Source organism: Acipenser ruthenus, chromosome 6, assembly GCF_902713425.1.
Source record: "Acipenser ruthenus chromosome 6, fAciRut3.2 maternal haplotype, whole genome shotgun sequence".
In the NCBI taxonomy this organism is placed as follows: Eukaryota; Metazoa; Chordata; class Actinopteri; order Acipenseriformes; family Acipenseridae; genus Acipenser; species Acipenser ruthenus.
Window position 1 is genome coordinate 81,342,663 of NC_081194.1, and position 26,470 is coordinate 81,369,132.

Here is a 26,470-nt window from a genome sequence, read left to right on the forward strand (position 1 = left end):
GACAGCCTTTCATTGTCCCGTGGTTCTGAGGTGACAGCCTTTCATTGTCCCGTGGTCCTCAGGTGACAGCCTTTCATTGTCCCATGGTTCTGAGGTGACAGCCTTTCATTGTCCCGTGGTCCTCAGGTGACAGCCTTTCATTGTCCCGTGGTCCTGAGGTGACAGCCTTTCACTGTACCGTGGTCCTGAGGTGACAGCCTTTCACTGTACCGTGGTTCTGAGGTGACAGCCTTTCATTGTCCCGTGGTTCTGAGGTGACAGCCTTTCATTGTCCCGTGGTCCTCAGGTGACAGCCTTTCATTGTCCCGTGGTCCTGAGGTGACAGCCTTTCACTGTACCGTGGTCCTCAGGTGACAGCCTTTCATTGTCCCGTGGTCCTCAGGTGACAGCCTTTCATTGTCCCGTGGTCCTGAGGTGACAGCCTTTCATTGTCCCGTGGTCCTGAGGTGACAGCCTTTCATTGTCCCGTGGTCCTGAGGTGACAGCCTTTCATTGTCCCGTGGTCCTGAGGTGACAGCCTTTCATTGTCCCGTGGTCCTCAGGTGACAGCCTTTCATTGTCCCGTGGTCCTCAGGTGACAGCCTTTCATTGTCCCGTGGTCCTCAGGTGACAGATTTTCCATTCGCTTTCTGTCTCAATAAAATCACTTTTTTGTGTTTGCTTCACTGAGCCAAATCAGGAAACACCGCTCCACACCGAGCATTGGAGGAGTTTACTATACCATCACACACAGCCCATGCAGTCTGTCATTGGAGGAGTTTACTTCTGGACAAGCAACATTATTAGTTTCAATTCTGAATGAGGAAAACCTGGACCAGATACATAAACCAACACCTAGTAGCACTTTAGTTTTAGGGGGTGTTGTCTTATACGGGAGCCATAAACCAGAGGGGCCCATTTGATCCTCTTCCAACAAACATGGGACAAATCTTACTGCTGTCGTTCTATTGTGCCTGTGAGATTCCCTTTCCTGAAATCTATACCTGATGCATACAAGCGATGCCAAGATGCTGTCAAACTGTTCTACTGTATCTTGAGTGTGGGATACTTGGTAACACTTTCGGTTTCACTAGTTGAACATAAAGAAATGGAAACTAGCGTGTGAACCACTGAACCGGAGTCAAGGGATATTTTGATGACACCTACCCTGATGACTAAAAACTAAAAGGTCACAACCTCAGTCATGAATGTCTGCCTAATTGTCACAGTGTAATACGCTTTTAAAAACGACCTGCCGTGCACGTGTCTTGCCTTGGCTCTGCCACACTGTAAACAGTCCTACAGTACACATTTACACCAACAAGCTTTATTAAAGGGTTCCCTCGTAGTCACAGAGAGCAATGGGACCAGACCTACAGAAAATCCACGGCTTCTATTTCATAGCCTTTACCACATAGCTGCTACAGTCCAAGACACACCGGTGGAGTGAACAACCGTCCCGCTTCAGCAAGCGTAAGAGAAGTGCAGTGAGACAACACGAGAAGTCGGAATAGCCCATTAGTACAGCAGACAAGGCGCACAGAAACACACATGAACAAGTAAAACTACTACTAATCACACGCAGATCAGTGTAATGTAAAGCATCCACAGGTGACGAATAACAAAAGCATAAAAAGTATTGTCATGTATTGAACAGATGAAAATAAAAAAGGAGTGAAATTTCAAAAGAACAAACTTCTTTTTATTTTGAGGGCTTCGGGCGAAGGCAGGAGTGTAGCATGTCTTGTACACAGCTTCCATTTCACTACGCTGCTGTTTCCAGAAACCTCTACAGCTTACTTAACATAACTGTTCTAAAATGTATCATTCTATTTCATAAACAGCCAACAGAATCAATATACGTATCACACAAATTAGGTGAACACCCAATAGTAGACTCAGTGCTTAACAAGGTACTTTTCAAAGAAATAGCTTTCAGCTGTAACCCTTTATACACTATCAAGATTATCAACATCAAAATTATGATTACATACCAATAAAAAACACGCAAATATGTTTGTTTTTATTCAGTTCACTCTGAATCGCAAAACGAAATCGCCACGTGACTCGTTTAGGACTACAAAGGGGGCGACATTTGCCAAGACAGCGGGATTCAGTGCAATCTCCCTCAAAAATCCCAATATAGATATAGGAAAGGGTTTTCGATCTTAGTAAAACAGCAGTTATAGCAAAGGTACAGGAAACAAAGCTGTGTGACAGCACAGGAGCTTCCTGAATTACACAATCATTGGGTTCTTTCTGCCCTACTTGTTGCTGTTGCCCTGCTACCAGAAAGAAGGTTTACAAGAACGGTCAATCACAAAGGTTTACAAGAACGGTCAATCACAAAGGTTTACAAGAACAGTCAATCACAAAGGTTTACAAGAACGGTCAATCACAAAGGTTTACAAGAACGGTCAATCACAAAGGTTTACAAGAACAGTCAATCACAAAGGTTTACAAGAACGGTCAATCACAAAGGTTTACAAGAACAGTCAATCACAAAGGTTTGATGAAACTGTGTTGATTCATCATGTGGTGAGTGAAAGGTTGCATCTACTTGTCACCTCACCTTCCCACGCTGTCACATTTGTTAAGATCACAAGACGTCCCACATGTCTGTGGTGAAAAACAGGGTTCATCTATTAATACATCTGTGGTTTACAATCTGAAGCAGCATTCGGTAGTGAAGCGTTGGTAAGTTTGGGGGGTTTAAGAATACTGTAAAACATGCACTCTGGAGCAGCATTGGGTCATTAATACTGTAAAACATGCACTCTGGAGCATCATTGGGTAATTAATACTGTAAAACATGCACTCTGGAGCATTATTGGGTCATTAATACTGTAAAACATGCACTCTGGAGCACCATTGGGTCATTAATACTGTAAAACATGCACTCTGGAGCATCATTGGGTCATTAATCCTGTAAAACATGCACTCTGGAGCAGCATTGGGTCATTAATACTGTAAAACATGCACTCTGGAGCATTATTGGGTCATTAATCCTGTAAAACATGCACTCTGGAGCATCATTGAGTCATTAATACTGTAAAACATGCACTCTGGAGCAGCATTGGGTCATTAATACTGTAAAACATGCACTCTGGAGCATCATTGAGTCATTAATACTGTAAAACATGCACTCTGGAGCATTATTGGGTAGTGAAGCGAAAGTAAGTATGGGGGCTCTAAGAATACTGTAAAGCATGAAATGTTTGCTGGCAAGAAACATTCACTAATTTTGCTTTTATTAATCTACAAAATATAAATCCTGCAAAACCAGCATAATTACTCAGTTCAGTGTATATACAGTACATGTATATTACATGTGTAAACATTTGTTGCTGTAAATATGTCAGCAGTGAGACATCTGCAAAATGAAGTTGCTGCAGATATTTCCTGTTTTACAGCTTTCTACAATAAAGACTTTGGATTCACAGAGTTTTCAGTCTTCCTGCATGCCTGTGACTGCTTGAGAACAAAGATGCAAAGATTTGGGGCAAAAAAAGAAATATATCCTGCTAGACCTTTTGCCAGTCAAGTTAAATGAAGCATATCTGACCAAAAGTTAAGGCATACAAAGATATGAATGTACAAATTGTGTACTAATTGCCTTTAAGTCAACATTTCCACTGTAGAACGAAGACATTGTTGAACTTCAGGAACTAAAGAAATCTCAGGCAGGTAGACACACATTTCAACAACAGAAGGTGTTAAAGCTGTGGATGGACTTTTTCAATTTGTTAATTTGAATTGAGTACCGACAGGACTGGTCCTTTTCTCATGTATACATTGCAAGTCCTAATGAAAACACAATAGCAATGTCTTTATTTCTTAGTTGTTGTGTAAGCTGCTATTTCCAATGGCTTGAAATGAACTCTTAAGCCTTGGTTTTGCTCTAAAGCTACTCTGCAATGAGCGTGATATAAAGGTTGCTGGCTGCAGCCTCCCACTACATGGCCTGTGGCGCTTACAGCGAGCAGCTCTCTGTCTGCTCTTGAGCCCATTGGTGCCTTTGTACAAATTACAGACGTACGTGTGTGTGTGTGTGTGTGTGTGTGTGTGTGTGAGAGAGAGAGAGAGAGATCAACAGACCCACAACACAAAGCTGCAGTTAAGACATTGTGTGAATTAGTCTCATGCCGACTGTCTCTGCTAAAAATAATAAGTACACGATTATCTCTGTCTAGTCATTATGATGCTCCTTTGTCTGTATTTTAAATCTCTCCAATGCACATGCAGCAGACACCTATATTTCCTGTTTCACTTTAGTCCTGTTTATATTCTTTTCAAAGAGAAAGGGAGCGCTACATCCAGATAGTTACTTTGTTTCACGTGGAGGTGCAGGGACAAAAAAACAATTCATCGATGAAGAACGACCCACTAAAAAAACAATCCGAAGCACTTAAAAGTACAATTAATATTCCTTTATTATTTCATTTCGGATTAAAAAACTCTTTTATATCCACCCCGATTCGGAGTGGAGCTGCAGACGAGTTTCAGCAAACTGCCTTCCTCAGGATAAGGAATCTCAGAACACAGCATCACAAATATGGTTTCCACTTCATTAACAATTAACAGTTAACAGATCATTTCACCCGTATCCATCAATTTAAAACACATACATTTGCAAAACACTCGATACGAAAACTGGATATAAAACAAAAAAATAATTAAACAATTAAAAACAATTAGTATCAATTCAAAAAAATATCAGTTCAAAAAAAAGTATCACTTCAAAAAAGGATAAATTCAGAAAAACTTAATGGAGCCAATTAAAGAAAAGGGGCAAAGGATAATTCTTCATTCACTCCCCAAGGGGCTTCAGTACACAACCTATGGATCCACAAAGCCTCTTTGTAAGAGAAACTGATCTCTATCCCCTCCTTTCCTAGAGGTAGGTACAATTTCTACGCTCAAAAAACGTAGAGAACAAACACCATGGTTGGTTATAAATTATATACATGGTTTATATTCTTTCTCATCACTTTGTCTCTATTTTGACTGACCTATGTCTTTCCTCCCTCTCTCCTTTATCTGAAATGTATAAGGCTACTAAATGTGACTGGTAATCATCATTGTAACTTTGATTAATTAACTAGAAATGGGTGTTTTTGTGAACAAAAGCACAGCATCTCCACGGGGATTGGATCAAATGGTTTGTAAAATGAATATGTGAAGAAGATCTGTATCTTTGATATGTTCAGAGGTTAAAACAACGGGGCAGTGTAACAGTGCGTTTTTGTTTGATAACATCTGTAACTGAACTTTATTGATAAAGTAATGATAAGACATGACTATTATAAGGTTAAACATGATGCTATAAACACAGTTTCTGTAATTGCACACCACATGTTCTGTATGGGCACATTGCAGACACATTAGCTCAGACAATCATAACTCAAGCATTAGATCTTTGTCATCCTCAAGCCAGTCACATGACCCCAACTGGGCAGCCATTTTAAGTTACAGGTCAGAGTTAAGCATACTGTTAGATTTTTGCCTGACCTCATTACATAACACTAGAAATATGAAGACTGCACCTCAAAACACAGGGCAAAAACACAATGTCTAGTCTAGGCTAAGACCTGATTAACATGAAACAGTTGCCTATAACACCAGTCATCCACACAGTGGGGGTGTTAACCTGGGCTGACCTTTACAAAAAAATGCTCTTTGTTGAATGACTGTAGGCAAAGTTCAAACCAAAAACCTGTGTCATATGACATTAACAGAAGCTAATTCAAGAAAATGGTACAGTGGCTTTCAAGTGCAGCCTTTCAAAAAAAGACAAGCAGATATACGTTACAACTCATTTCAGTTAAAATAAAACAAATCAAACCAATACAGTCAGCACTCAGATATCTGTTACCCAGATACATGTCAGTCGTCCTTTTACCACCCTTGTATTAAGAATAAAATCAATCCTCATTATATATATATATGTAACAAATGAATGCACTGACCCGTCACACGCGATTTCCGACTCCATCACCAGTGTTCTGATACAAAGCCCATCTATTCAATGTTACAAATGTACTTGCAAGATGGGCTGAATGGCCTCCTCTCGTTTGTAAACTTTCTTATGTTTATGTTTCTGTCACAGTCGTGTCAGTTTGTTTGTTTTTTTTTCTCCCATGCCACATCTTTGTTGTGCAGTTACACAGCGCTTCCTCCAATTTCACATGACGAAAATGCAGCAAAAACCAATCAAATGAGACAAGCTACGGTATAATGTAAAAGTTAATCATAAACAGTTTTAGATACTGTGATGCATTTTTTTTAAATCTGTGATCTTTAGTTGTTTTTGTGCATTTTCATTTGCAAGTGAACTGTGACATTAGGGCCTTATCGAGCGCTATATTCTGCAATTTTACTTCCTGACTTTGGATACTGTTTTAATTCTGGAAATTGGTGTTGTGTTTTTTTTATTTTTTTTTATCTTTTGCTAAATCGCATTACCTTTTACGTTGTATGCAGTTCTGTGCATGGGTAACATTTTGATTTAATTTCGCTGTTGGGTCGTTAATGGGGAATTTTACATACTGCTACAATACGTACTGGATTTAAAAGTATGTTCTGTATCACAGTCCACGTGTCGTCTCTTTTGGCAAATTATATTTTCAGAATCATATCGTTCTGAACTAAAATACTTCTGTTAAAAATATAGTACTGTACCAACAAAACCAACTACAGTACATCTAAATGGAAGCCTACTTATTTTAAAACACAATCCTTTCACCAATGCATTTTTGACATTGCATCTTTTTTGTGTTCCCTGAAAAAACGGACAAGGGTTGCAACGGGCCAAAATGAAATAATCAGATATGCATCACACTCGTTTAAACTTCAATGAAGTCAAAATTTTATAGGGTCGGATATGCGAGTGCCGACTGAAGCACATTAGCAAGGCCAAGGTGAGTGAAAATGACTATCAAATAAACCCAGTATATTTGGTGAACAAACAATAAGCACTACTCCCATTGGTAAACACAGGGTTAAACACATCCCAGTGATACTGGCATCTTGTTTAGATTAAATACCAGTTTAGGTTTTGACATACGTGCTGTGTGCTGGTCAGCATTCAACACACATCTGCAAATATTGTTATAGATGAATAACATAATAGAAACAAAACATTGCTTAGATCTTCCTGTCAATGCTTCTCCTTCAGTCTGCATTCACACATAGATATGTCCTATTTATTCCGCTCTTTGATTATCTCAAAGTGTGCACAGTGACAGTTCCTTTATACTGGATAAGATACAGAACTTCATTTTGGAAAATCATAGAATACAGCTGTAAATATTAAGACACTAACTCTAAAGTGACTACACCAAGTGATGTAACTTAAAAAAAAAGGATGGTGAGTAAGTAGATTCAAGAAACTGCACAGAGTCCTTTTCTTCAGTCAGTTGTTAGGTTTATTGAAATATGCAGGGAGTCTGGTCCCAGGTACAGGACAAAAAGAATACTCGTTCTTACAATTGTTGCATGACATTAAATACCCTTCTGCATAGGTGTCTCTCTCCTCCTCTTTCTCTGACACTTAACCAATAGAAAAGGTACAACTCATTATCCTGTTACCATATATTTCATTTAGTGTGAGTGTGTGTGTGTGTGTGTGAGTGTGTGTGTAGTCTAGTGTGACGACCTCTGAACTCAGTGCATTCCTCAGACCCCTGGTGCCCCAAAAAGGTCCATACATCTGGTTTTTGTCATCTTCCTTGTAACTATCTCTCCGTTTTGCCTTAGACCCTTTGAGTCCAGTGGCATTATCTCTTACTCTCCCTGTGAACCTTTGGGTCCAACGGCAGTCCCTGGGAGCCTTTTAGCTCCTTTATGCTTTGTATTCCCAAAATTCTTAAAGCCTGGCCCCTTCTGGTCCATAGCACTGTTATCTTGTTAGCTTGCAGTCAATGTTGGACAAGAAGCTTGTAGAAACAAGGTCTCTTATCAATTGTTAGCAGTACATGCAATTTGAACCAAACAGTCTGCTATCTGCAATATTAGTTTCTTTTCAGAAAAGAACACCAGTATAGCTCTGCCAGTCCACATGCGTAGCAAACTGCTAGTCAATTCTCGATCCATGTTTTCCAACACCAAGAAAAGTCTCTATACCCCAGAAACACAATAGTCACATGGCCTCAATACAGCTGCTATATTATTATTATTATTATTATTATTATTATTATTTATTTCTTAGCAGACGCCCTTATCCAGGGCGACTTACAATCGTAAGCAAATACATTTCAAGTGTTACAATACAAGTAATACAATAAGAGCAAGAAATAACTTTAATATTAGGTCAGATAGGTCAAAGTCATGTTTAGCCTACAGTGTTTAAATACTGGTGTATGGTGAGTATGAAGCAAGTATCTCAAAGCATCAGAAAGCACACTGAAAAGCAGGCTCTTACCTTGTAGTATTTGGCTCCGGTGTCATTCTGGAACAAAGTTAGGCATTTACTGTCCAGCCTCCAGTAATGTCTCTTTCTCTAAAACAGGCACAAGAACACAGAGTCATAATCCTGCACTGACACACATAACACACAAGAACACAGAGTCACAATCCTGCACTGACACACAGAGCACACAAGAACACAGAGTCACAATCCTGCACTGACACACATAGCACACAAGAACACAGAGTACACAATGAAAAGCACCTGTTTCGGTTCTGAAACTTGCAATAGGGTAAAACAGCTGAGGAATCCAGGGATTTTAGGTTTTAGTTGTTTCTAGATGTCACCTTTCCTAAGCTATTCTGGCCTGTTTCTTAATTGTTTTTGTCAATCACTATCACAGTTTATGTAAAATAAAATTGTGAATATTTCAAGGGGTTGATGCCCTCTAAAGGCAACTTACAGTACTGCAGTTGGAAACGGTTCTACTTCTCTAGGCAGCAGCTGTGTTGTTGACATATTGCTATGGAGACGCTGTGAGGTCATTAGTCAGCTGACGTACTATGAGGTCATGCAAACATTACACACAAAAACAGCACTGTCCCAAGAGGCAAAGGCATTTTCATAGTACCTGTAGTAGAAAACATGATGCTAAGATGACTAACTTAACTCTTTACTAAAAAGTTCAAACAAAAAAAAAAAACAACCTCTAAATGTTGGTTTCAGATACATTACAGTATTTTTATCTCATAAGACAAGCTCCAAACCAAGTGAGAGCACTAAACACAGATGGGATTTCATGATTTACCTTGTGACCTCTTATCAGATGCAACACTTTCCGATGCAAAACTGCTGTGGCATGGAACAATGCACACACATTATACTTGGAATAAACTGGTGTCTGACCAGACATTTGCTTAACTATTTTTATTGAGAAAAGGAGAAAAACACCCACAGAAGTAACACAGTTTGAAATAAACCACAGAGGAATTCAATTGAAGCGCTGGCAAGTATTATACAGTTATTTGTTTTTCTCTTTTCAGAAAAGAAAAATAGAGCAATTATCAAGTTTGGAATCCATTCCCTACTAACTTTGATATTGAAAACCCAAATGCAGGCCCATGAGACTCTCTTGGTTTTCCACTCCAGTAAGTGCCCACGTTCAGCTGCATTACCTATGGGTTCCATGTCCTTTGGTCACGGTTAAACCCATGACTTCTTGCGTTACAGGACTACAATACTTGATAAACAGGATATTAGAGGAGGCTCTTACCAAGTTGTCCCTGCTTGTGTAGTGCACCATCCAGCCCTCCCTCACCATGGTGCTGCTCTTCCTTTTCGTGTGCTTCATGGACTGTACCACTCTCATCAGAGGGATGTTGCTGCTTGTAGAAGGACTACCAGAGAAGAGAAGAACTGGATCAAGTCACTGAAGCCTCCCAGGCGCAGAGTTTCAATCACAACTGTTTGTCAAGCATTACAACAACTCTGTTATGTATTTTATGGATAGCCACATATAATCTGTTCTGTATGTGTGATAGCATTTACAAAAATAAATGAATAAATAATAATAATAATAATAATAATAATAATAATAAATAATTTACAACTAAAATGATTCAACGTATAAAGGATAAGGTCAGTGCAGAGGAATTTGAGTTATTTCAACTATTCATAGACTCCACGTTCTGAACCTGGAAAACAGTATATAAATCTCAAATCTCATCTCACTCTAATCAAACTGGGGCTGCCCGTTCCCTTCGCAATCTAAAATCTGGAGCTGGACTTAAGAGAAAAGGTCTATTTTCAACCCCATATTTCAAATATTTTTGTGCTATTACCATTTATAAATCCCTTCACCTACCAATATTTGATCGATAGTAGAATTAACTGTCGCTTGTTTGCCTTCACCCCCCCCCCACACACACACACAAGATTAATATAAATCCTAGCGATTTCTAGAGAGAGATTTCCACCCCATTTCAAACTAATCTTGGTCTGCTGCCAGTGAAAACAAACAGAAAGGATTCCCACCCTTTCCCTGTGGTAGGTGTATATGGTTCATTATCCCCAATGTGTCAAACTGAACCCTGCTCTTGATAAGGGCACTTTGATACCTTATCGTCTTCATTTGCTCTTCATCTTTCTCCCCGTCCAGATCAGGAGAATCCATGAAGAAGATCTTGTCTTCGGGGGTGGAGGGCTCCTCCGGGTCGTCCAGCCCTCTGCTGCAGTCGCTGCTCATGTCCCCGCTGTCCACCTCCATGGGCAGCTCGGAGTCCAGGCCTGGGCTGGCAGGCTCTAGGGATGAAGGGACACAGCAGGGAATAAGCCAGCGACTGTGCTGGATCTACACGCTTCACCAGCACGGCACTCCCAATGCAATCCGAGGCCCTGAAAGGCACTTTGAATCCAGCACTGGCTGTACTGTGCCTTGCTTTATGTTCCGATGCACAAGCAGAGGTGAGTGTTCAGCTGGTAATGAAAGTTGCACTGGCTCCATGATCGCTATCCCACTGCTTTCAGGGTTAGTCAGAGACAGACTGAGCCTGTTCTCAAAGCAATGGGATAGGTAACAGGATCTTAAAACTAACTCACCTTGCGATTCCCCCCAACACTGGCTAAGCCAGGAAAATACAGGGAAACAGAAGCACTGTTGGGAAGGAGCCTTCAGCTTTCTCAGCTTTCTCAACACACTTGCTTATCCTATTGAGCTTGTATGGAGCAAGAAGAAGCACAAGAGAAAGCAGTGCTTCCTGTAAGCTCTAGAGTGGGGGGGGGGCAGCCCTGGTCCTGGAGAGCCACAATCCTGCAGGATTCATACGTGTCTTTAAATCATCAAGGGCTAAAGACCTGGAAAAACTGTTAGGAAATGAAGTGAGACCCCGTGGCTCTCCAGGACCAGGGTTGGGAATCAGTCAGAGCTTGCACCGAGACATTTCACTGAACAGCAACTCCAAGCATGCCTCGCATGCATAGCCTATGAATAGAAATGTACTTGCCTCCATTAAAGAAAACTTCACCAAGACAGTCTCGGGGGACTTTGGATGCACAGCGCTTATGACAATTAAATTTGCAATCTAAAAATAAAATAATAAGATGAATAAATAAGTATATACACAAACAAAATAAATACATATATAAATAAATAAATATAAAAAGAGATAGGTGTACATTCTTTTTACATGATTTTAAAAAGAAACAGCGGGCAAGACGATTTAATAATAATAATAATAATAATAATAATAATAATAATAATAATAATAATAATAATAATAATAATAATAATAATAATGTGTTGAAGTGAGCCGAGGTCCGGTGTGTTAGTAGCCTGTTAGCTGTGGAATGAGGGGAGTTACCCTGCCTAGTTCTCTGTCCTCTCGTTCCTAGTTTTATTACAATCATTTCCCAACCAATGTATTTACCGCATTTAACATTCCAATATCAACATAATGGCATTCCATGCTGTTGCTGTGTAAAGTTGTAACCTTCCAAAAAAGTTAAAAACAGGTTGTCCACTACTACCCATTACTCAAAATATGTTACAGGTATGTCTCAAGCTGAAATAATCTATTCTGCACTTTCATAAATTAAAAAATAATAATAATACACCAGAAATCCTATTGCCACACATAGAGGAGCACTCTGCTGTAGCTGTGCAGAGTATCAGGTCAGCTTCAGTGTGTTTGATCCACACTGCTAACCCCCAGACAGACAGCATGCTCATGACGTACTGTTGCATAACAGAACTATAAACAGAGGACAGGCCTTCTTAATACAAGAACCGGTTTTGACTTTGTTTTCAGCAAATATATTTATGTAAGGCTATCTATCTCCACCCATCTTTTAACCTAATTGCTTTGGGATTCTACTCCGTTTTTATAACCACATTGAGCTTGGTGTTAAACACTGCCTTTTTTTTTTAACTGGTGTGTTCTGAACCACATGACCTGATAAAACTCTTACATCTTCAATCCAGAACCCTTCTGATAAAGCGAGTGGGTCTGAATGAAAAGCATATGAAGCCTCAAACACTGAGCTTCATCTCCAGCCCAGCTTGCTCGTGGATTCCTGCTGTTCACAACTCAAACTGCTGATGATCTCAGAGCAGCTGCTATTGCGCAGGTATCAAAAAAGGCATGAGTAACTACCATCATGTCAGCAGTTCCACACTTGCCAACAAAAGAATGATTAATGCAGGACAAGGTTCTCGCACATCAGAAGGCTATGAATAAATAGTTCTATCTGTATGCTCTATATTGAACACAGCCTCGTTTCTGCAGAGGGGCCTAGTGCTGATCACTATGCAGCAATCTCTCCTGTCAGAAAGCACAAGTGGGTGCTGCTAAGCCAGCGTGGTGGAGCCTACCTTTGCACTGCATGCCCTGGCGGAAGAGGCCCTTGAGCAGGCGCTTGCAGTACTGGCAGATGGTGGGCCGCGTGTAGGAATGCACAGCGAAGGTGTGAGGAACCTTCACACGCCCCAGCACCATCTTCTCCATCCAAATGGGACGGCCACTCCAGGAAGGGATGCGTTTGCCGGCCTCTTGGTGAGAGCGTTGCTGAAGCAAAGCACAGAACTTTAATCATACAGTTATAGCAGCGCGGGAACGTGAACCGGATACACGTAGACAAACGTCTCGGCGAGATAGCATTCTTATTTGTATTGCAAGCTGTGTCGTGTGGGAGTAACTGATCTGAATGTTTTAGACCCACAGTTTTCATGTTGAGAGAACACCACTGGCACACAGACATAGCTTGTAATTACATCTTCATTGACCACCTCCAAGGGCAAAAGAGTGCATTTCACTAGAACGGTTTATAAACAGGGCTGTGTACAGGAAGTTACTAGAGCTGCCAATTCATCGCAGTTACCTTCTGCGATTAACGCGTTCATTTTTTGGCAGATTATTTTTTTTTAACGCACATTAATCGCACTCCTGTCTTGTCCTTCTTAGGAGACCGTAATTCTTTTCCTGCGGCACCATTTTAATACACTGGAGTGCATGTCAGGATTGAATGAGTGTCGTCATCGTCGGAATATAAAATTAGTCACAGAGCCGCATTATGTAGCAAAGCACTCAAACTGAAGGACTGTGAATGGGAAGTTCTTTTTTTTTTAAAAACTTTCTGATGGTTCATTGGATAGAAAGAGGGTTACTTGTATCTACTGACAAGCCATTCTGGCTTGGAAGCCTAATAATAATAATAATAATAATAATAATAATAATAATAATAATAATAATAATAATAATAATAATAATAGCATCAGTAATAAAACAAACATAAATGAGATGGATGCAGTAATTGTATCAATTAAATATGCAATTAAAACCAAGATTAACTGAGATTAACATTTTTAATCTCAAGATTTTTTTTTTTTTTAATCACTTGACAGCCCTAGAAGTTACATAAGAAAAGCATGGGAGCCAACAACTAAACATTGTTTGGAAGCTGCATTTTCTGAAACTGGTATTTCACAAGATAAGTGGAAGCAAATTTATAAACAAAGTAGCAAGCAATTTACTGTAGCCAGAAAAACTGATTTGTCAAGAACATTCGACATCTGTTTGAGATGAATTTATAGCCACCTTCCAATGTGAGTAATATTTTCATTTTTATGAAATGGTGAGGCATAGGGTTTTGAAGTAAATACACTTGAAATGCACAAGAAAGGACTGGAACTAAATGTTAATTATTGCAATTGAAATGATGTACTTAGTTAAATTGTGCCAAATTGTTCAATTCGTAATGTCATATTTAAATTGAAATAAATGAATAATCTCATTATAAGAATAAAAATATGCGTTACTTACTGTTCTGAAGATTAGATCCAGCAAGGACATGAATGCGAGTGAACTTGGTCTATCTAGGTAGGAAGAGGCCCTATTTGTCATATTTAGGGCTGTGTTTTTCATGGCAAAAGAAAATGTTTATTTCGCTGCATTTCACAATTTAAAAATAGGTGTTTCAAGATATTTCAAGATTAAACATAATATGTATTAAAGCAGAAGATGTTTCCATAGCACTTAAAATATGAGGGGTCGATTTTCATGATCTAAAAAGCAAGTTGATTTATTGACCCACTTACTATATAAACAAAAATACAATGAAAAACACAGACATTATCAAGTTTATAAAATCATTAAAATAGACACAAAATGTGTGTGTTAAACAGTTTATGATGTACAGTAGGAGCCACACAATCTCATTCAGTACCAGATAAAGAGTCAGTCTAGTTTGTTCGAATTACCTGTCATAGAAAGAATTCTCTTCAGGCAAAGGGAACCTGTGTGTTCAATGGGAGCAGTACTGTACTGTACTGTGTGTGTCATACCTCCTCAATGGACACTGCTGTGTGTTCAATGGGAGCAGTACTGTACTGTACTGTGTGTGTCATACCTCCTCAATGGACACTGCTGTGTGTTCAATGGGAGCAGTATTGTATTGTACTGTATTGTGTGTGTCACACCTCCTCAATGGACACTGCTGTGTGTTCAATGGGAGCAGTACTGTACTGTACTGTGTGTGTCATACCTCCTCAATGGACACTGCTGTGTGTTCAATGGGAGCAGTATTGTACTGTACTGTACTGTGTGTGTCATACCTCCTCAATGGACACTGCTGTGTGTTCAATTGGAGCAGTATTGTATTGTACTGTGTGCGTCATACCTCCTCAATGGACACTGCTGTGTGTTCAATGGGAGCAGTATTGTATTGTACTGTACTGTGTGTGTCACACCTCCTCAATGGACACTGCTGTGTGTTCAATTGGAGCAGTATTGTATTGTACTGTACTGTGTGCGTCATACCTCCTCAATGGACACTGCTGTGTGTTCAATGGGAGCAGTATTGTATTGTACTGTACTGTGTGCGTCATACCTCCTCAATGGACACTGCTGTGTGTTCAATAGGAGCAGTATTGTATTGTATTGTACTGTGTGCGTCATACCTCCTCAATGGACACTGCTGTGTGTTCAATGGGAGCAGTGTTGTATTGTACTGTACTGTGTGGGTCATACCTCCTCAATGGACACTGCTGTGTGTTCAATTGGAGCAGTATTGTATTGTACTGTACTGTGTGCGTCATACCTCCTCAATGGACACTGCTGTGTGTTCAATTGGAGCAGTATTGTATTGTATTGTACTGTGTGCATCATACCTCCTCAATGGACACTGCTGTGTGTTCAATAGGAGCAGTATTGTATTGTACTGTACTGTGTGTGTCATACCTCCTCAATGGACACTGCTGTGTGTTCAATTGGAGCAGTATTGTACTGTACTGTGTGTGTCATACCTCCTCAATGGACACTGCTGTGTGTTCAATAGGAGCAGTATTGTACTGTACTGTGTGTGTCACACCTCCTCAATGGACACTGCTGTGTGTTCAATGGGAGCAGTATTGTATTGTACTGTACTGTGTGTTTCATACCTCTTCAATGGACACTGCTGTGTGTTCAATGGGAGCAGTATTGTATTGTATTGTACTGTGTGCATCATACCTCCTCAATGGACACTGCTGTGTGTTCAATAGGAGCAGTATTGTATTGTACTGTACTGTGTGTGTCATACCTCCTCAATGGACACTGCTGTGTGTTCAATTGGAGCAGTATTGTACTGTACTGTGTGTGTCATACCTCCTCAATGGACACTGCTGTGTGTTCAATAGGAGCAGTATTGTACTGTACTGTGTGTGTCACACCTCCTCAATGGACACTGCTGTGTGTTCAATGGGAGCAGTATTGTATTGTACTGTACTGTGTGTGTCATACCTCCTCAATGGACACTGCTGTGTGTTCAATGGGAGCAGTATTGTATTGTACTGTACTGTGTGCGTCATACCTCCTCAATGGACACTGCTGTGTGTTCAATGGGAGCAGTATTGTATTGTACTGTACTGTGTGTGTCATACCTCCTCAATGGACACTGCTGTGTGTTCAATTGGAGCAGTATTGTATTGTACTGTACTGTGTGCGTCATACCTCCTCAATGGACACTGCTGTGTGTTCAATGGGAGCAGTATTGTATTGTACTGTACTGTGTGTGTCATACCTCCTCAATGGACACTGCTGTGTGTTCAATGGGAGCAGTATTGTATTGTATTGTACTGTGTGCGTCATACCTCCTCAATGGACACTGCTGTGTGTTCAATGGGAGCAGTATTGTATTGTACTGTACTGTGTGTGTCATACCTCCTCAATGGACACTGCTGTGTGTTCAATGGGAGCAGTATTGTATTGTATTGTACTGTGTGCGTCATACCTCCTCAATGGACACTGCTGTGTGTTCAATGGGAGCAGTATTGTATTGTATTGTACTGTGTGCGTCATACCTCCTCAATGGACACTGCTGTGTGTTCAATGGGAGCAGTATTGTATTGTACTGTACTGTGTGTGTCATACCTCCTCAATGGACACTGCTGTGTGTTCAATGGGAGCAGTATTGTATTGTACTGTACTGTGTGTGTCATACCTCCTCAATGGACACTGCTGTGTGTTCAATGGGAGCAGTATTGTATTGTACTGTACTGTGTGCGTCATACCTCCTCAATGGACACTGCTGTGTGTTCAATGGGAGCAGTATTGTATTGTACTGTACTGTGTGTGTCATACCTCCTCAATGGACACTGCTGTGTGTTCAATAGGAGCAGTATTGTATTGTACTGTACTGTGTGTGTCATACCTCCTCAATGGACACTGCTGTGTGTTCAATGGGAGCAGTATTGTATTGTACTGTACTGTGTGTGTCATACCTCCTCAATGGACACTGCTGTGTGTTCAATGGGAGCAGTATTGTATTGTACTGTACTGTGTGCGTCATACCTCCTCAATGGACACTGCTGTGTGTTCAATGGGAGCAGTATTGTATTGTACTGTACTGTGTGTGTCATACCTCCTCAATGGACACTGCTGTGTGTTCAATGGGAGCAGTATTGTATTGTATTGTACTGTGTGCGTCATACCTCCTCAATGGACACTGCTGTGTGTTCAATGGGAGCAGGTCTCGGGACAGGCAGCCCAGGTCCTGGCAGAGAGACATTCGACAAGCGCCTCTTCTTCACTCCACTGCAGTTGTTTGGTATTTTAAAGGCACAACGTTTGTGGTAGTTCAGCCCACACCCTACAAAAATGTACACATTACTATAGCATTTTTGCCAACTGCTTAAATTATATATATATATATATATATATATATATATATATATATGTATATATATATATATATATATTTACAATAGCAATACATAAAGTAAGCACATACATAAATAAAGCCACAGGCTTTTTCTTTTCTGGTGAAATACTGTATGGTAATTCTTTACTGTATGATGTGCTTTTTACCCTGATATAAAATACACTATTGTGTATGTATGTTAATTCCTAAAAGTGTCCACTAGATGGCTCCAAAAGTACTAGGACGTTAATATGGAAGCAAAGGCTAATATTTTCACAACCGCAGTCGTAATGTACTCTCTCTCTAATGCTTTATTTATTTATTTAGTTTGCCTGAATATGAACAGTGCAGAAGTAGACAAATAAATCTGTATGATGTACAACGTTATTAGCAGTATAGTGAACCCTGCATAAAGAAACGTATCCTGTATATGGTCGGTGAGAACAGGTGACTGTGACTTTCCTGACACGCTTTTTTTATGTATATAGAATCACTTTGTGTAACAAATGCCTACGCAACGTCATTCTGATTTAACGCTGGGGCTCACCTGACTCATTCATTCTACGGGTTACACAGTGTGCTTCCCTGGCTGACTGTTATTACTGTGGATCAAGAATACAAAAACAACAAACAGCTTCCATGATGAGTCAGCATGCTTTGATGGTGGTCCTCTCCACCCATTCCATAACGTGCTGAGTCCCAGTAAAACCAGTGAAATCAGCTTCAAAGAAACTTGTTTTAAACAGCAGGAAGGCCCTGAAAGAACCGTGACATCCTTCAGAAAGCCTCTAGGGTTACTCCACCAGCAGTGTTTAAGACATTGGTGTTATTTCCTTTTCACTGGGTCATGCATCTTAGGTCCCTGCTCTCTTTCAGTTGTAAATACCCTTACCTCCACACTTCAGCCCCTGGCGTACAAGGCCCCACAGCATCTCCCCGCAGTAATCACAGAAGGTGGGCGCTTTGTAAGAGTGCACGTAAAGAGTGTGGGGTCGGATCTGGAAATCTTCCACTGTGGCCAAAGCTGGAATTAAAATGAAACTTAAAAATACCAAAACAAACAAAACAAAAAACACAAAAATACCAAAATGTAAGGCAAGCAAAGTCTGACATCAACAATAGTTCATCCTTATCTTAAAAAGGGTCAAGTGAGCAATGTTTCCATATTGCAATGTGAAACACACTGAAGCATGCTGTCTTTTTGTGTCATTGCTTGGCTTGAAGTGATAACTGCAGATGTTCAGTATTGCTTTTTCCAGAGCCAGTCACGTCTGTTATTGATCTTTCTTTGTTAGGACAGGCAGGAAGTGCCTGGAGATAGACAAATAAAACAGGTAGAAAGACACCAATGTCATAGTTGAAAGCATTTACTTAATTACTTTCCCTTTCAAAGAAGTAGCACTCCACATTTATTGACCAAAGCAAGTTTTTCAGAACGTAGTTGCTGTACCAGATGAGAAGTCACAGTAAGCAATTAAGAACACATACATGTCTTTAAATTTGAGTAAAACATGATGGTACTTAAGGCACTAGTAAAAACAAAATAAAAAAATACAATATACAAAACAGTTACCGATCTACTATATAACCCATTTAAATGGAGTCTTTCTTGAATATCAGTATTGGTATTGCACCAGTTGTGACTCAATCTTGCAATATGCTAGTTCTGATTTATTTATCTTTTGCCAAATGTTTAATACAAAACAAATGGCATAGTTTGATACAAATATTTTCAAACAGATCACGTTGCATACAGGCTGAAATGGAGATTTAAGAAAGCAAAAGGCATCTGGGAAAAAAACAAATGAATTGGCAGAAGATCTGGAATCTGGAAGAACTATGCCATACGACTTCAATTAAGGTATATTCTAGAGCATTTAGAAAGAGCACCTTGCTATTGCACTGCATGCAAAAATGTACTTTTTGAGATAATATGCAGCATAAACACTACTAGTATTTGTTATATTTATTCTGTAGTATATTGTAACAGCAGGGAGGGGGTTAATATCCTCCCTGCATGAAAACCATGTCCAAATGCACATTGATTAAATTTAATTGTTTTATTGTTTGATTAGTAATTATCCCCTGCACCGGGCTATCATTGTAAATTAGAGCCAGGTGCAGGGTATTTAAAGAAAGCAGCCACTCTGTTCCGGGCTGCTGAAGAGTGAAGTGCCTGTTTGGGAGTGTGTTCAACTGTAAAAAAAAAAAAAAAAAAAGAAAGGTAGTGAAACCTGAAAGTGTTTTGTGTTAAAACTCTTTATTTTGTTTTGTGTTACAGGTAAACAGCTTAGCTGTTCTGTTTTATAGTTAGATTCCTGTGTTGTGTTTAGTTAGTGCTCATTAGAGCTAGGTGTTTATTTTGTTTGTTATTAAAAAAATAGCGTGTCAGCGCTTTTGAAATCAAGTTCCTGTGTCCTTGGTCTATTTTTAAAAGGGGCAATGAACTGCGGAGAGTGCAAATAGTTTGCATACGGTGGCGTGACTGCGTGTTGCTCCCATCTCCGCCAGCAGAGGGAGAGTACCTGGTGGTCCCACCTCCACCAGCAGGGGAGCTGCCTCTCTCTTCAGGACAGGTCAGAACAGACCCAGGACACAGGAACTTGATTTAAAAAATGCTGACGTGCTATTTTTTTAATAAACACCTAGCTCTAATGAGCACTAACTAAACACAACAAAGGAACCTAACTATAAAACAGGACAGCTAAGATGTTTACCTGTAACACAAACCAAAATAAACACAGTTTTAACACAAAACACTTTATCAGGTTTCACTACCTTTTTTTTTTTTTTTTTTCTTTACAGTTGAACACACTCCCAAACAGGCGCTTCACTTTTCAGCAGCCCGGAACAGAGTGGCTGCTTTCTTTAAATACCCTGCACCTGGCTCTAATTTACAATGATAGCCCGGTGCAGGGGATAATTACTAATCAAACAATAAAACAAAACAATTAAACTCAATCAGTGTGCATTTGCATATGGTTTTCATGCAGGGAGGATATTAACCCCCTCCCTGCTGTGTTACAATATAAAATGTACACCCCCTGGTTGCAGATCAGCTCGATTCAGTATGTGGTGAGGTAGCAGGTCTCACTGATTGAGGGGCATTGCTGGCACACAGCTGGCAGGGAGGGCTTCTTCACCTTGCCTGCACACATGCCTGATGTTTCATGAGGAACAAGCCATTATGGAGGACATTTAAGCTGCATATTTCCACCACAAAAGTGTTAGTTAATGGATATATACATACATTCCACTATGAAACGTGAATGTTTAACATACACAACGTCAGTTAACAGAACTGCATTCATGCTGGTGTATCAGCAAAGGCTTTTCACCAGTTACAGTACTGACAGAGTAATACGCCTAATGTAATTGTCTTCATCTCCAAAGCACATAGCTTCAGCATTGGCCATATCGCTGTGCTTTTATATTCAAACGGGTCTGTCTGTTCAACACAAGCTATTGCTGACCTTCACGTACGTTCCAGGAACCTACTGAGCCACGAATCTCATAGTGCCGGTCTCTGCTATGATCCAGGACCACGGCTTCACACTAATTATTACAGTGTGTTTTAGGATTGCTCTGCACCGGTCTCTGCTACGATCCAGGACCACGGCTTCACACTAATTATTACAGTGTGTTTTAGGATTGCTCTACACCGGTCTCTGCTACGATCCAGGACAGACAAAGAGGCCCTCATCTAATATGCTGTCTTGAAACCACAGCCACCTGATTTATGAACCACTGTATCTTAAAAGTCTGAAAGTAAAAGACAAAACGGGAATACACAACACTAACTGCCAGCAAAGATGTGGATCCTTCAATCCAGACTAGAGACTCATCATTATACAGTGTGTCTGGCCTGTGAAACATGTTTAGAATCCTATTGATATATCTGATTTATATTCACCATGGGTTCCAAATGTTTTGGGAGAAAATGGAATGATTTATCTGGTGTCTATACTTTTGACAGCCATTGTATCCAGTAAAACATTTCCAGATACAAGCATTCTTTGAGTACAGTAACATGTAAAATCATGCATGGTTAAGTGCAATTTTCTACTATAGGCTAAACTGTTTACCTTCAGACAGCCCAAGTCTCCTGGGAGTCTTACAGAAAACCTCACGGAAATACAAGGCTAAATGCACTCTCCCTTTCTCTTTAAAACTTTACTGTATTTAGCGAGATCAGCGAACAGTTCACTCTCTATGCACCATCAGAACGTATTTGTCAAAAACACACCGTCCTAGTAGAAGGATTGGAAGTCAGGGAAACTGGAACCAAAGCATCTTTTATTCATGACGGTTACAAAAGCCCTCCAGGGTACCTAGTGTACGCAGCGCACCTGTGCACCTTGCTTTCTGTGTGGTGCAGCAGCGACAGCGTGAGGAAGTGGGCTGACTTCAAACCTGCCGTGGCCGCTGTGTTCAGGAAGCTGTTTGCTCAGAGGGGAAAAAACAAACTTGCTGCTGTTGGGGTATCAGGCAAGTGCTAATCACCTGTCTGCATCGAGAGCCAAACCACAGCAGGCATTTGAGATGGAGGCAAACCTAATTTGGCGACAGTTGTCAATGGATACTGCTGTACGCTTAACTCAGTCTAATTCTAGGGAAATACTTAAATAAAAAGCAGAAACTATACTGCAGATTTGCACTTTAAATCCTGATCCTCTACAGGGTATTCATCAGACTGGCTTCTTCAATCCTGATCCTCTACAGGGTATTCATCAGACTGGCTTCTTCAATCCTGATCCTCTACAGCAGGGGTGCCCAATCCTGGTCCTGGAGGGCCGATGCCCTCCTGGCTTTTGTTGCAACTGTGCCCTAAATTACTTAATTGAACTAATCAAGCCCTTATTAGAAGCTTAATTGGTCCAATTAATCAATTTAGTGTACAGTTTGAACAAAAACCAGGAGGGCATCGGCCCTCCAGGACCAGGATTGGGCACCCCTGCTCTACAGGGTATTCATCAGACTGGCTTCTTCAATCCTGATCCTCTACAGGGTATTCATCAGACTGGCTTCTTCAATCCTGATCCTCTACAGGGTATTCATCAGACTGGCTTCTTCAATCCTGATACAAGAGCAGACTACTTCTCCCTTGCAATCACTTCCAGCCAGGACAGTATCTCCACCAAGCAGTGGAGTAAATCCAGCCGGATTGGCATCATTACTTTTATACAGTATGTGCTTCCTACCTGTATGTTAACATTTTACTTGGCTTACCTGTAATCAAGAGAATCACATGAGAAAACAAGAAGTTTCCTTGCAAGTACAAAGCCATTAAAGACATTTATAGAAAAGAAAATGCAGCACCGGATCTTCATAAAAAGAGAAGTAAATATCAAACATTAAAACTACATCTAAAGCCATGCACCCTTTTTACTTATCCATTATCATAACAACAGATTTAAAAAGATCTGTGCAGCACTAGTTATAAGATTAAGGGTTTGAGCAGCCTGTGCTTCCCATACACAGGTAGAGCATGGGAACCATCAGGAGCAGGGAACAACGCTTTCCCATCTCATCTCCAGGGTACTGATTGTCAGCCAAGAGCTGTTCCTGTTTGTAGGTGAAGTGGGGCATTTGTACAACACACACACACAGACACACTCATACAGACACACGCATGCACACACACACGCACGCACGCACACACATACACGCACACAGACACACATACACACACACACACATGCACAAGCACGCACACACGCACGCGCACTATATTTTTATTTACTATTTATAACTCCAGTCTGACAAAACTCCATCGTCGTTTTTTCAGGAGTTACTATCTTTGTGGGGACATTTTCTCAAATTTTGTCCGCACATTGATAGTAATACCTGCCCACACAGAGACACACACACAGACAGACACGCACACATACACACACACACACACACACACACACAAAGCAGCAGCAGCAGCTCTGCCTGGCCCGCCTCAGTGTGGCTCCTGTAGGAAGGGAGTGAGGTACCTACCAGAGAGGACCACCTCAATCAGGTCTCCTTCATGGATCTCTTCCGCTGACAGCAGCCTCTGCAGGATGTTTTCAGAGTTCAGGTCATGGCGAAAGAGTAAGATTTTGTCATACATGCCAAAGAAACCACACTCTGGAAACTGAAGAAAAAAAAAAGATTGGGAATTAGTGCATGCAACATCTCAGCAGCCCCATAAACAGCATTGTTTTCTTATGACTGACGTTTTTGGGCTACAAACTTTCCACCCACAAGCCATTGATCTCCAGCTTTAATCACTGTATAGTTGCAATATAATGCACTATTTCAAACCTGTCAGGCATGTGGTTGCCTGCATGTGTGAAGGAGTAAAAGCATACCATGATTTATGACTTTGCCAAGAGGAAATTCATAAGAACATAAGAAAGTTTACAAACGAGAGGAGGCCATTCAGCCCATCTTGCTTGTTTGGTTGTTATTAGCTTATTGATCCCAGAATCTCATCAAGCAGCTTCTTGAAGGATCCCAGGGTGTCAGCTTCAACAACATTACTGGGGAGTTGGTTCCAGACCCTCACAATTCTCTGTGTAAAAAAGTGCCTCCTATTTTCTGTTCTAAATGCCCCATTATCTAATCTCCATTTGTGACCCCTGGTCCTTGTTTCTTTTTTCAGGTCGAAAAAGTCCCCTGGGTCGACATTGTCTCTACCTTTTAGGTTTTTGAAGGCTTGAATCAGATCGCCGCGTAGTCTTCTTTGTTCAAGACTGAATAGATACAATTATTTTAGCCTGTCTGCATACGACATGCCTTTTAAACCAGGGATAATTCTGGTTGCTCTTCTTTGCACTCTTTCTAGAGCAGCAATATCCTTTTTGTAACGAGGTGACCATAACTGAACACAATATTCTAGGTGAGGTCTTACTAATGCATTGTAAAGTTTCAACATTACTTCCCTTTAAATTCAACACTTCTCACAACATATCCGAGCATCTTGTTGGCCTTTTTTATAGCTTCCCCACATTGCCTAATTCAGTTGTGTTCAGCTCTGTGATCAGATGTGTCTAATCCAGAAATAGCAAATTAATTTGATACTCAGCTGAAGTTCACCTTTATCTGAATGTACTGCTGAAACACAAGGAAGGGAAATTGTGAAATGAGTCCTTAGATCCTGTATAAAGAATATGGTGATGTGGCAAAGTGGTTAACAGTGTGCAGGTGCAGGTGATCAATAATCAGACAAACAACGATAATCCAGGTGCAATGAAGGTTCAATTGTATAATCCAATGCCTGATGGCTAACAGCAGTAAACAATAACAATGTTAATGAAGCAATACAGCGGCGTGTATTGCTTGTTTATAATCCGTGGGTTTGCCCCGAAATAATAACAGTCCTGTTTCAGTTCACCCACACGGAACACAAACACAAACACAAACACCAGTCCACAGTGCGTGCTTTAGTGCTCGTAGTGAATACAGTTCTTTAGTGACAACAAAAGTGCAGTGTTGTTGATCCGGGTGCTGGCCTTAGGCAACAGCTCCGGACCGTGTTAGCCGTCCAAATAATTACAAACAGTATTATTAACGACAAACAAAAACAAACAAAACACTCACGTTTCACAGCACAGGTTCTCCTTCTGGTCATTTAACGTAACCATTCACAAAGGAACAGATCACATCACTATGTCCTCTTTTTATAACGTCACCCATGACCCCTTGGTCAACGAGCGCATCCGCTCCTCCAATCCGCGGATACCACGCCGTTTCTCATCCGGGTCATTGAATTCGTATACCGTAGCTCTGCCCCCTTTCTAGATGGCTGACTTCCACCTAACCCTGGGAATAAATTGTCGTGCCATTTAGTCCAGGGTATTCTGTTCCCTTTATGCAGCTGCCTCGCAGGTCAGGAGGGATATCTAACACCAAGAATCATTCGATCCCTGTCACAGGTGATACTTCTGCACTGTTATGATTATCAGTGTTAATACAGTGCACTCCGTTTATAAGAATCACATCCGTCTCAGAAGATTTGATTCTTATAAGCGGCTGATTGATTACTGTGGTGAAGTGCTTCAGAATCGGTATGTTACTTTGAGAATAACAGCTTGGTCCCTGCAGTTAATGGGTTGACCACTAGATGTCATGAGTTCCCACATGTATGCAAGCCGCCGGATAATTCATAGTTGTTTCCTTAACGAATCAAGGATAATGGTCAATTGGTTAACTGCTTGTTAAAGTTAATGACACCTCGATAAAAAGGGCTTAGCCAATAACTTTGTGAGGTGGGTATAGAGGGGTAAGGAAGCAGAAGTAAGAGAAAGAAACCAAAACTAAAGAGCGAGTGCGATGTTTGTTTCAGTTCTGTACTGTGCAAATAAGTAAAGCAGTCACAGTATTTGTGTAGCTCCGGAGGAAACGTATGAACTGTTTTGATTTGTATTTGTTTATTTGGTAAACGGCTTATCCGTCCTGACGTCAGACAGGGACCACACAAAGTATTGTTTAGTCAGAGCTCTAACTGAGAGCTAGCTTTATTCAGTTTGTTTTGTTTTATTAGCGGTTGTTTCCCCACCGCACTGTAAGAAAAATTAAACCAACACCGATTTTAAACTGTAAATCAAGACTCCAGCCTGATCATTTACACTACCCTCAGCCACGTCACATTGCAATTAGCAAAAGCGCCTCCGGGCATCAGCAGTTTAAATACAGTATACAAATGTCAATGGTGCTCAATCACTGAGGACAATTCATCAAAACAAGTCCTCGTGGGTAAGCAACTTGTTATATGATCACGATTATGTTTACTCAAGGCTACAGAATCCTATTTTACTACAGTATACTTGAGAAGCGATCGTCTTGTGAGGGTGCCTAGTTTAACTACCATGTAGTGTTACGTGTAATGGCCTTTGAATTAAAATGACATTACAGTACAGTATTTTACTGTTAGGACTACCA

At 40.6% G+C, this 26,470-nt stretch overlaps 1 protein-coding gene across 5 annotated transcripts in view; it reads right to left on the minus strand.

The window, feature by feature from the left end:
- LOC117410737 (serine/threonine-protein kinase D3) overlaps positions 1 to 26,470 on the minus strand; it is a 110,850-nt gene that overhangs the window by 22,578 nt on the left and 61,802 nt on the right. For 3 of the 5 annotated variants that reach the window (XM_034017509.3, XM_059025890.1, XM_059025891.1), the window contains exons 3-10: positions 23,543 to 23,681; positions 18,450 to 18,581; positions 17,349 to 17,506; positions 12,756 to 12,948; positions 11,389 to 11,466; positions 10,504 to 10,687; positions 9,660 to 9,783; positions 8,402 to 8,479 (exon numbers count right to left, since the gene is read on the minus strand). In XM_034017509.3, the coding sequence (XP_033873400.3) occupies positions 8,402 to 8,479; positions 9,660 to 9,783; positions 10,504 to 10,687; positions 11,389 to 11,466; positions 12,756 to 12,948; positions 17,349 to 17,506; positions 18,450 to 18,581; positions 23,543 to 23,681 (1,086 nt within the window). Of the gene's footprint in view, positions 1 to 8,401; positions 8,480 to 9,659; positions 9,784 to 10,503; positions 10,688 to 11,388; positions 11,467 to 12,755; positions 12,949 to 17,348; positions 17,507 to 18,449; positions 18,869 to 23,542; positions 23,682 to 26,470 lie in introns of those variants that run through there. The other 2 variants (XM_034017514.3, XM_034017513.3) reach the window with 2 other exon arrangements.